Genomic DNA, 12,007 nt, shown 5'->3' on the forward strand with positions numbered 1-12,007 from the left:
TACAACGTTAGTAAGGTAATATCCTTTATTGGAAAACCTTCCAAAATATGGACTTATCGGAAGACTTAATCATTCCATACAATGAGCAGATAGTTGGGTTTACAGGAGAGCTAGTGGATACTATAGGGAATACGTAGATTTAAGAACGTGGCTTGGAACCGATCAGGACGTGAAGGAGTTGAGGGTGAGGTACCTCTTGGTAGAAGCTAATACTTCCTACAAAATTGTGATCGACAGGCTAAGCTTGAACACTTTTTGGGCGATCATTTCAACACCCTATTTGACTATGAAATTTTCCTCGGACAGGGGGGTCATTTGTACCGTTCAGGCTAATCAGAAGACAACGTAGTGGGATTGAAAGTTGAACCCTTCATTCCCCAGCGAAAAAATCAGTCGTTTAGAGGTTGTCATGACTAACCTAGACCCCTGCACCAATACGAAGGATTGGATGGAACCCTTAAGGGAAGTGAAATAGTTTCAGCCTGGATTGGACACAGGAAGAGATGACGTCTATCGAAAGCGACCTCATAGAGACCCAGGAAAACGCTATAGGCAAAGTGCTGAAATCCAACGCTGAACTGTTTGTGCGGACTGATGCAGACATGTCAAACATACATCCTAGCATAATGTGACATAAGTTGACTCTGTTAAGAGAAGCACACCCGATAGCACAAAAGAAGAGAAGGTTGGGTGCAGAGAAAGGATGTGCGGTGGATGTGAGGTCAAGAAACACTCTAACGGTCAAGTCAGTAACCTTGCTTTATAATGTTGTGATGAAATGAATTATACCTCAAAGTCAAACCAATATTTATAGACTTTGTGATGAATTTCAAATCATGTTTGATCCATTAATTACTAATAAATGATTTTTATTATTTTCATTAATTATCCATTGTTAATTTTTATTGTTCTGATACCCATTAATGACTTTAATTGCTCGGATTAATTATCGATTTATGGTTTACATGAGAGTTATAAATACAAAAATACTTAATTATGTTTCTTATTTAATTTTTTTTGAAAAGATATGATGTTGGTTTACTAACTGTTTCAAAGACACGTTTTAATTTGTCAAATTTAAAAATATTATTTTTAAATCTTACAAATTAAATTTAAAAATTATTTTCACTCGTTATTAAGTCGTAAATTTGAAAAACTAATGAATTCCTTTTAAACTTTAGATATAAATATTAAATTCATATTAAATTTGAAAAAATAAAAACATAGTTAAATATATTCTAAATGTCTAGTAGTATATTTCAACGAATGCCTCTGTAACTTTTTATTTAATTTTTCTTTATATTATTATAGTACACGAGCTCCAACCAGAAAGTCGCACTTATCCATATTATGGTCATTCAAACAAACAATCAAACTCAAGTTTCTTCTCATTGCCGCTTCTACCTTCTTCAATCTTCCTTTTCCTTCTTCTCTTTCATCACCAAAACCTTTATTTTTACCTTTTTTATGTATAAAAAACAATCAAACATTCCAAATATTAATAATTACGTATTTCCAACAGAAAATATCATCATGCACGAATAAGCCTTTTTTTTTCTTTATAAATTAACTAAAACTTGTTAATTATTATAACCTGTGTTAATTAAGGTGTTAAAATTGTGATTAACATGGATTAAGATTGCGTAACAAGGAGAAGAATCTATTGTACTTTGTCCTTAGTTCTTACACAATTGCTATCTTCCCAGTTCAACTCATAACCGTCCACTTTTAGAATAACATAAATGATGATGAAGCAGTTGCAATAGTTTCAACTACGCATCACCAGACAAAATAATTTACATAATAAATAATAGCACACTCATATGTCGTGGGAAAAATAAAAGAAAAACATAATTTAATTAGTTTTCTTATGCTGACATATTAAAACAAGTTTAATCGAACACGAAAGAGAGATAAACCTTACCTAGTACAACCGAAAAAACACTATTATTCGTCGAGAAACCAAAAAACAACAAAGAAAGAACCGAAGAACAAGAAGAGAAGATGACGATCATGACTATATTGTTTTCATCCTTTTGTTTAGAAAACCAAACAGAAAGTGCTTATGACTGTTACTTTCAACTTGTGTGAAAAAAAAAAAAGAAAAAAAAAAACTTCATGTATATATTTCCCTCCTGTATAATATACTATACAATATACATGATGAAATACACAAGAAAAGAAGTAAACTACGTAGAAGGTCTACCTCTTGAGCTTATGAGTGGGGGTGATTTTGATGACAAGGCCGGGGAAAACATCATCAGGGTCATGAATATGAGGGTTGCTTTCAACAATAAAAGGGTCACCACACTTGTCACTAATGGTGTGTAGGGTCTCTCCTTCTCCCACCACATATATCTCATCACACGGCCGTTCAAAGAGGTTGCTCCGCCCTTTCACCGCCGCGGTCTCCTCCTCCTCCTCTGGCACATGGCTCTCCCTTATAGACCCCAGTAGAATCAGACACAAAAGGGCTAAGGCACAACACCATGATGCTGAATCTGCTAGGTTCTTTGTTGAGGAAGCCATGAACATGTGTGTGTATGGTATGAGAATTGAGAAGAAGAAATGAAAGAAGATATGTTGTTGGAAGAAAACTAAGTTGGAGTATATATAGAGAATGATTCTAATGTGTGGATTTTTCGTAGTGTGTGTGTAGAAACTATGGAGTATTTATTGTTATGTGGGACACAGAAGATGTGAAGGAAGAAGAAGGAAGGGTTTTAAGTAAAGTTTGGTGTATTTTGTTGGGGGAAGTTTGGATTCAACGACAGAGGCAGAAAGAACGAAGGAGCTGTCAAAAGATTATTATTCTTGCGTATTTATATTATTTTCTTCTCTCTTTTTTTTTTTCTAATTTTATCTTTGATGTATATTGTGTATAATTTCACCTAAATTTCGTTGGCTCTTAGCTTATAGGTTAATTAATGTTATTTATTGAATACTACTAAATATGAATATTTGACTGCCTTTTTTTAATAAAAAAAAAATGCACATGAATCTTTTATACAATTTGACTCAATTTTTTCAAAGAAATTTTACTCTCTCATTTAATTTATATATATATATATATATATATATATATATATATATTGAAAGTCAAATCTGAATTGACTTTTAATTGATTAAAATTAATGTATTTTTATCTTTTATATTCTTTATATATATTTATTTTGGTGATTTTTTTTTTTACTATTGGGTCATTTTTTTTTTCTTTTACAAACTAATGATACTTTTGTTTCGATGACACAAGTTTGAATTACTTTTAATTCAAAATACGAAATTTGTTCTAGCTATTACATTCAATTGTGTGAAAATCATGATACATAAATAATATTTAAATGAAAATACATTAATAAAATTTTATGAAGAATTTCACAAAAATTGAAAAGCTGAAGGATGATTGAATTATTTTGATTTTGCTATTGATTGTGAGACTCGCTTTTAAAGTAAATGTATGTTTTATAACTTTTTATAACATTAATAGAGATTTATAGTTTTCATATAAATGAATAATAAGAAAAATATTTCAAGTATTGAATTAGTAAAAAAAAGTTTAAAAATATATCCAAAATTTAGAACAACTATTTTTACAGCATTGACCTAATTCATAAATAATTTATTTTTATTTTCAAACCAATTGTGACTAAAATTTACAAATGATTTGTTGACCTTTAGAAAATATATTTTGATGATAAAATAAAAGTCAGAGAGAAAAAAATAAGAGAAAAAGATATTTAGATTAATAAAATCAAACTTAAATTCTTTATTTATGAAAAGGACATTGTATCTATAATATATTTTTTAAATTTATATATTAAGCTTAATACAAAAAAAAAAAAAAAATCTCTTGCTTAAACTTAGGGAAAGGGGATTATTGAAAACGAGAACAACCCTTATCACGTCATGATGACGATGATTAGGTTAATTAGTTTGATTGAATTAATAATTTTTTATATATATAATTTCTGTTAAATGATAACGATCTTTCTTTAGGTTGAGATATGACGAGACTATAAAATATAACCTCTTCTCCTAATTTCCCATATTGATTAATTTGTTTAGATAAATACTCTCGTAACGGTTGAATATCTCCTTTTAATATAAAAAATAAAATAAATTCTTCTCTTTGAAATTTTATACTATAATACTAACATGTAGTCAAACGTTAATATAAAAGAAAAATAACCTAGAAAAAACGTAGCAATACATTTCACGAGTAAACAAAGCCATAAACGCCATCGTTTTTGACGTTAAGCATTTGATTTGAGCTCCGCTTTAACATAACCCAAATGGTCATTCGTCGTTATCATAATTAATTTTCTTAGTCTTCAAATTAGTGATGTGAAGAGATTTCGAAGAGAAATAATGAACTTTGATTTTCATCGGTTGGATTAGTTTCATATTATTATTATTATTGTTATTGGTAAAACAATATATGTGTGGACCATATAAGAGATACGTAATTGTTGGTTGGTTGAATTTTTGTGTGAAGATATAAATAAAAAAGGAAAAATGTGGGAATGTCTTTGCATATAAGAAAGTGGGTGTTTGACTCGTGGCAATACTTTCGGTTTGCACCTGATGGGATACGTTAACTCTACTCCCTTTGTTATCCGGTAGGTGCACAAGTTGTTCCACCAATATCACCAAAGAAGAATTAGATTAAGGAATTACTAACTTAAATAAGTACTTTTTTTTTCTTAGTTCAGTTTTCTCCTATGTTTATACTTTTCAACAAAGCTCACTAAGTACTTTTTTTCTTAATTCAGTTTTCTTATTTATCTACTTTTCAACAAAGCTCGTTAGACTTTAAACTTTATCTTAGATAATGTATAAAATATATCTTAATAAAACTTGTTGATACATTATTCCTGTTCTCATAGTTAAGATACTATATTATAGATTTTATTATTGAAAATCTCATTTTGATTAGAGATAAAACCAATTAATAATATATATATATATATATATATATATATATATATATAAATTTTATTCTAACGAAATTTGTTATTCGTTAGATTTATTGTTATTAGATCACTTATTAATGTTTAGTCTCACATACGAGATATATATATCTTTCTATGAGTGGAGTGTTGAAAGTCTCATATCAATTAGAGATAAAGTCAACTTCTAATATATAAATGAATGTGAATCTCATTTTACAAGTTGTTTTTTTGTGAAATTGAATTAGACTTGAAATTCATTTCTTAATAATTATATTAATTAAATATATATGAAACTAATATATATATATATATATATATATATATATATATATATATATATATATAATCTTATTTTGTAAGTAGATTATGTGAAGTTGAATTAAATTTATTTTTTTCAAAATTATATTACAATTCATCATAGCATATTTAAGTGAGGTAATATGTTAAGAACTTGGCATATTCTATTACACAAATTATTAAGATTACATGTTTAATATACATTAAGAACTTGGCACACAATTTAAATGCAATTGAATAAACGTGTATTTTAGTTTGAGTGCCGAAATGGGATTATAATTATTGTACTTATTTACAACACTCAGTACAAGAAAGCTTAAACGTCTACTTTAGTTTTTATGTATGTTTTAAATTAAAAATTTGGTTTTCATTTATAAAAGTTTATTAAGTTAGTCTTATGTGTGTAAATATTACTTATTTGATTATTATCATTGTTAATTCTCATATGCTCCTATAATTTTATCTTTATTGTATTTATAATTATATATGCACATATAAATATTAGATAAAATTTATTATAGGTAAGAATCAAGTTATAGGAATATACTATATGAACCAAAATTAAAATTAAGAATTTGTATTTAAGATCAATTTAATAAGTTTTTATACAATAATTAAATGGAGTTTGCGGCATAGTAATTAATATATATTTAACTTAAAAGAAAATTCATGAAAGGGGAAAAGAGTTGCTGAGTAATTGTCAAGAAGAAAGACATTCTCTAAAGCTTTTTATTTATTTTTTTCAAAACATTTATTCTATCAAACACAAATTCTAAGTCCATTTGAACGGGTCAAATATATATATATATATATATATATATATATATATATATATATATATATATGAGAAAATAATAATAATAATATATTTCAGCAGGAAAATCCCATTAATCGAAACAAGGGTGAATTAAATTCTTAAAAACAAAAATTAGAAACACAGAATCTTGATCGAAACAAAAGAATATGCCAACAAAAGAAAGACATGTAGGAAATAGGGAAGATGAACTTTTGAAAAGCAAGGTAGAAGCCATCAAATCACAAAACCTAGAACATAACTTTAGAGTGTCTTCAATTATTAATGCATTACATCGAACTCCTAATTTTATTGTACTTTGAATTTTGATCGAACAATATGCAAAATCTGTGTAGCAAAATTAACGATAGTACTAGAAATACCGAACTTGAATTGGCAGCATTGACAAAAGGTTTCGATTAAGCTTGTTTTACTTTTTAGGTAGGTAGTTATTGACAAAAGCTAATGTTGAGAAGGTTCATATATATATATATATATATATATATATATATATATATATATATTTGATAAGATATTGTCCCTTTCGAGTTAAGTTTTTATAAATTTGTTTTTATATTATTTTAAAAGACTTTTTATTAATGGAATATCTATGTGGATGTAAATTTATATTTGTCTTTTCTTTTATTTAATGTGAGACTTTGTTTATATCTAACAGTCGATAGAAATATTGTAACTACAGATAAAAATGTTGAGGGAAATTCAAAGCACAATAAATAAACTGAAAGCAAGTAAACCCCAAACTTGGGTGGAGGAACAGTGAGATGATGGAGAAAGTCATTGATTGATTGAGTTTTGGAAATGTGATGATGAAATGGAATTGGGTTTGGGGAAGTGAGTGGAAGTGTGGGGCAAGTTTGACAAAGTCACAAGAAGAACAGGTAATGAATAGAAATTTGGCACACAATTTAAATGCAATTGAAGGCTAGGCACATAGAGATGGCCGGCGAAAAAGGGGTCCTTTTCAATTCACATTCAATGAAAAAAACTTCACTGTTTGGAAGGTTTTTGGGGTCTACCTTCAATGTTTTTTTGCAACTTTACCACTGCTTGTTTTGAACTATATTCCTTGGATTAATAAAAGGTAGCTGAATGTGGAATGCAGAGAAATGGTCTAGGTTGGTTGGACCATTAACATACGAATCAAGGTCTTTGGAGTGTTATTCTTAGATATAGATTTTAAGTCTAATTTAACTTTATAAAATTGACTTGTACAATGAAGTTTACACTCACTTGACATAATTTTATTTTTAATCAATACAGGACTTCCAACCATTATCATTATCTTGGTAATCCATTTGAGGAAAAAAAGTTCAGCACAAATTTTGTCAGATTTCAAGAACAGATTTTTCTTAAAATCCATTTTTGTTGCACGTAGTTTCTTAAGCTTTCCAAAATTAAATAGTGTTGTTCAACTGTTGATATGTTATCCAGTTGCTTTGCTGTTAGAAAATGCTAAATGTTTATAAATGATAACAATGTCAACTATTTGTTCATATAAAATGTTAACTCGGGGTTTAATAACAAATTTTAATATATGTTATTTTGATAAATTAGTAATTTATTTATTAATAACTATATTAATTTTGTAAAACCAACTCTCACTCTTTTCTGTCTTGGATAAAGAAAAAAAACTACCCTCTCTAAAATTTCTTTATACTTTATTTTTAATTTTATTCTTCTAAACCTCGTCTCTTTCAGAATTTAATCATCCCATGCAAGTGAAAAACTAAGGATCATTTTCATTCTATGAGCTTATGATAAATTCTAGAGATGCTTTATTATCTTCATTTAAAAAATAAATAAAAATTGACATCATTGTTTGGTGAGGTTAGTGAGTCTTAACTTAGCTAAGCTTATATTAAAATTTTGTTGTGTTTGGATGTTGTATTATAGGTCTCTAAGTTCTTGGGTTAACAATTACTTTAGAAAAAAAATTACAAAAGAAGTTATTTATATTTCTTTTATAGAATGTTAGAATAGATTATTCGGATATATTTTTTTTTTATAGAATGTTAGAAAATATTATTTGGATGTGAACGTTATTTTGTTACAATATCTTTATTTTTGTGCAGAGATTATATTTATTCGAAAATGATTTGAATGTTTGAAATTGACTAAAAATATTATTTGAGCTTTTGGTTAATAGAGGATTGTTTTAGAATGCTTTGAATTTTATAGTCTTGTTAAGATCTTAGTATAGTGGTTATATTAAACATCGGTAAAGTGACAGTTTCCTAAATATGGCTTAGATGAGTCCAGTTTTTTCATATATTAGTTTGAGTTTGATGTGAATGGAAATATAAGTTAAGTTTGAATTATCAATGTTCAATTTAAACAAGTGAAGGTTGATATATTTGAATAAATTATGGTTGTATATTAATTATTTTAAATTTGTTTGAAAGTTGTATTTGTTAAAGTGTTTTGAATAAAACTTTTGAAAGTGTATTTGGTTACGTTGTATGAAGTTGGTTTTTTTGGCAATCTCTTAAGAGAAAATGCAATACAAATTCAATATTTCTTTTGATTTTATTTTCACTCAAATAAAAATAGAGTTGAAACTCAACTTTTCCTTTGCTACAACTCAAGATAAATTTTACAACAAAAAAACTTATATTATATATTTTTATTAATAAGTCATCAATATAAGTATACATTGCAATATTTGTTACACAAATTAAGATAAAAATGTAGTTAGTAAAATTATCCATCAAATATGACTATAATTATGCCTATAAATAGGTTAAGAATTTATCTTCCAATCAATAATAAAAGAAAATAAAATAAATAGTTATAAAGATAATATCTCAATATTCTCTCAAGTTCAAGATGAAGATCTTAAATGTCTAATTTGCGAATAAGAGACTTAAATTGTGTTTTTTCCAATATCTTTGTAAAATTGTTTGCTAGTTGTATCATAGTAGGAACATATGAGAGACAAATGATGCTAGTTGTTACTCATTATGAAAAAAAATATGACAATCAACTTCAATACCTTTTGTTCTTTCACAAAAATCCAGATTTTGAGCGATATGAAATATTGATTGACTATCACAATACAATGGCATCCCTTTAGAATCAATAACCCCTATATCACTAAGTAATTGTTTCAGGTATTTTAACTCACATATGGTTTCCTCCATAAAGCAATATTTAGCCTCTACATAAGAGTAAGAGATTATTGATTGTTTCTTAATTTTCCAAGATACTAAAGAAGAACTAAGAAGCACCACCTAGCAAGTCAAAATTGTAAGTGGACAGTCTGTCCAATCTGAATCACACCATCTTATAGTTCTAGTTTACTATCAAATAGAAATAGAATATTTTTTCCTAAATCTTTCTTTAAATATCTAATAACCCTTAAGGTTGCCTCCCAACATTCTTTATGAGGCTTATGCATAAACTAAGAAAAATTTTATACAAAATAAACAAAACCAGTTCTAGTTACAAACAAACAAAATAATTACCTAGTCAATCTTTAATAGGTTTTGGATCTTCAAGACGTGTACCAAAAGCCACAAGCTAGCTTATGGTGTTGTTTCATTGGAAAAGTTGTAGGATTGACTCCTAATAAACTTGTATCTTCAATGATTTTCAATACATATTTTCACTTACAAAGATAATTTTCATGAACAAAATATATTTTCCTATAATAATTAAGTCATCTAATAGGCTACAATAGATATGTATTTCTATCATGTGCAACATAATCACGGAGTAATCTAAATGGGATTAAACAAAGGCATAACATTTCAATGTCGTAGCCAACTTATGAAACCAACAACAAAGAGCTTTTTTTCAGCCATAGAATGGCATTTTCAACCTATAAAACCAAATTTGGATCAATGTTTCCAAAACTTGAAGTAACTTTCATGTACATTTCTTTAACCAAATCATCATGAAGAAACATGTTATGTGCATCCATTTGATGAACTTTCCATTTTAATTGTTGTCACTATCAAGAAGGTGTGTATAGTCATTATTTATGCCATTAGGACTATTGGAATTGGTCAAACAATGTTGAAAATCAAAGTGTGAATGTAAGTCTTACATTGAGTATAAATGAGAAAATAGAATACCATATAAAGGTGAAGACCTATTGTTTTAAGGTTTTGGGTTGAGAGTGGTGTCAATCTCTTATGTGATTGGACTCAAATCTCCTCCTCTATATACCTAACAAGTGATATTAGAGCTGACAGTTAGCCTTGGTGATCGGCTCAGCAAGTACAATGGTCCATATATCAAAAGTCTTCCTTATAAGAATTATAGGTAAGTGTCTTTTGTTAAGATGAACAAAAGTACGATGATTACTCCTGGTTGGGAATACTTTCGTTAGAAGTGGAGTGTACCGATATGGAAGGGTCTCACCTTTGAGGGATTCACCATATAAAGTTGAAACCCATTATTTCAGCCTTAAGGTTTTGGGTTGAGAGTGGTGTTAATCCCTTATATGGTTAAGCTTAGATTTCATTGGTATTTTGTCTCCCAAGAGAACTTCCTCCTTTATATACCTTGTTAGAAATTGCACAGCATAATGTTTGGTAGGTAGATAAAAAGTAAGAGGGGATTGGTTTTACGTTAAAAATAGTTTTTTTTAAAGGAATTTCCTTTTTAAAAAATAACTTCATAGAACAAAAAAATCACTTTATAATTTTATTCTGCTTCGGATCAAAAGATCCTACGTCAAGTTGTTAATTTCTAAAAAAGATTAACTAAACACTAAAAATAACTAAGAACTTACAATCACAAAAAATAAAGTTAAAGATGGAAAACACCTATTTCGACATAGAAAGGATCAACAATACCTCCTTTGACACACAAAGGATGAACAACTTTCCTAACAACAAAAACACTCAATCACAAGACATGCGTAGTGAAAGTTCTTGCTCTACCCGCACTAGATTTTACATGTATGACTACAGATTTTGGGATGACCAAAACAAGAAAATTATCAGAAATAGAAATGTTACTTTTAATGAAAACCTGTTCTAGAAAGACATGACTGGAGAATTGGTAAATGCATAGCTAGAGCAAGTATCATTAGAAGAAATTTAAGAAAGTGATATAACCAACAAAAGACAGAATATAGAGGTAGAGCCTGAGTCAGAACCAAAACATATAGTAGAGTTGGAAACTCCTGAACTAATGATTAGAAGATCTAATAGAACAATATTAACACCACAAAGGTATTATCCTTCGTTACACTACTTGTTGTTAACTGATGCTTGTGAGCCAAAGCATTTTATTGAGGTTATGCAGGGACATGAATATGTTAAGTGGGAGCTAGCAATGAAAGATGAGATAAAGTCTCTTCAGAAGAATAAAAACATGGTCTTTAGCAGAGCTACCAGAAGGAAAGGAGGTTTTGCAAAACAAGTGGGTTTATAGGTTAAAAGAAGAACCAGACAGTAATAAAAGATATAAGGCTAGACTTGTAGTGCAAGTTTTTCAATAGAACAAGGAATTGACTTCACAAAAATTATCTCTCATGTGTTCAAGATGACTACCATCAAAGTTATCTTGAGTATAATAGTTGCAGAAAATCTTCATCTAGAGTAGTTAAATGTCAAAACTCCATTCCTACATGGGGATCTTGAGGAGGAAATGTTTATGGCACAACCAGAATGTTTTAAAGTAAAAGGCAAAGAGAATATAGTATGCAAGCTTTACAAAAGCATGTATGGATTGAAATGAGCACCGAGACAATAGTACAAGAAGTTTAATGAGTTTATGACAAATGTAGATTTTCACATATGTGAAGAAGATCATTGTTGTTATGTGAAAAAATATGTTGAAATTTATATCATCCTTGCTTTATATATTGATGACATGTTGATTACAGGAGCTAATAAGGTAGAAATTAACAAGTTGAAGAAACAATTGTCAGAAAATTTTGAAATGAAGGATCTTGGCCCAACCAAACAAATTCTTGGTAGGAGAATCTTTA

General features: G+C 28.4%; 1 protein-coding gene across 1 annotated transcript; it reads right to left on the bottom strand.

Annotated features, from left to right (window-relative positions):
* Nucleotides 1-1,250: 1,250 nt before the first annotated feature.
* On the bottom strand, nt 1,251-2,802 carry LOC106767132. The gene is made up of 2 exons (XM_014651968.2): nt 2,207-2,802; nt 1,251-1,460 (listed from the first exon to the last, which is right to left on the bottom strand). The coding sequence occupies exons 1-2, from the start codon at nt 2,533-2,535 to the stop codon at nt 1,457-1,459; spliced, it is 333 nt and encodes a 110-aa protein (XP_014507454.1). The 5' UTR covers nt 2,536-2,802; the 3' UTR covers nt 1,251-1,456.
* Nucleotides 2,803-12,007: the final 9,205 nt, after the last annotated feature.

This window comes from Vigna radiata, chromosome 1, assembly GCF_000741045.1.
Source record: "Vigna radiata var. radiata cultivar VC1973A chromosome 1, Vradiata_ver6, whole genome shotgun sequence".
In the NCBI taxonomy this organism is placed as follows: Eukaryota; Viridiplantae; Streptophyta; class Magnoliopsida; order Fabales; family Fabaceae; genus Vigna; species Vigna radiata.

Excerpts from the sequence above, each read along its gene's own strand:
- LOC106767132 (XM_014651968.2), bottom strand. The coding sequence starts at position 2,535 with ATGTTCATGGCTTCCTCAACAAAGAACCTAGCAGATTCAGCATCATGG.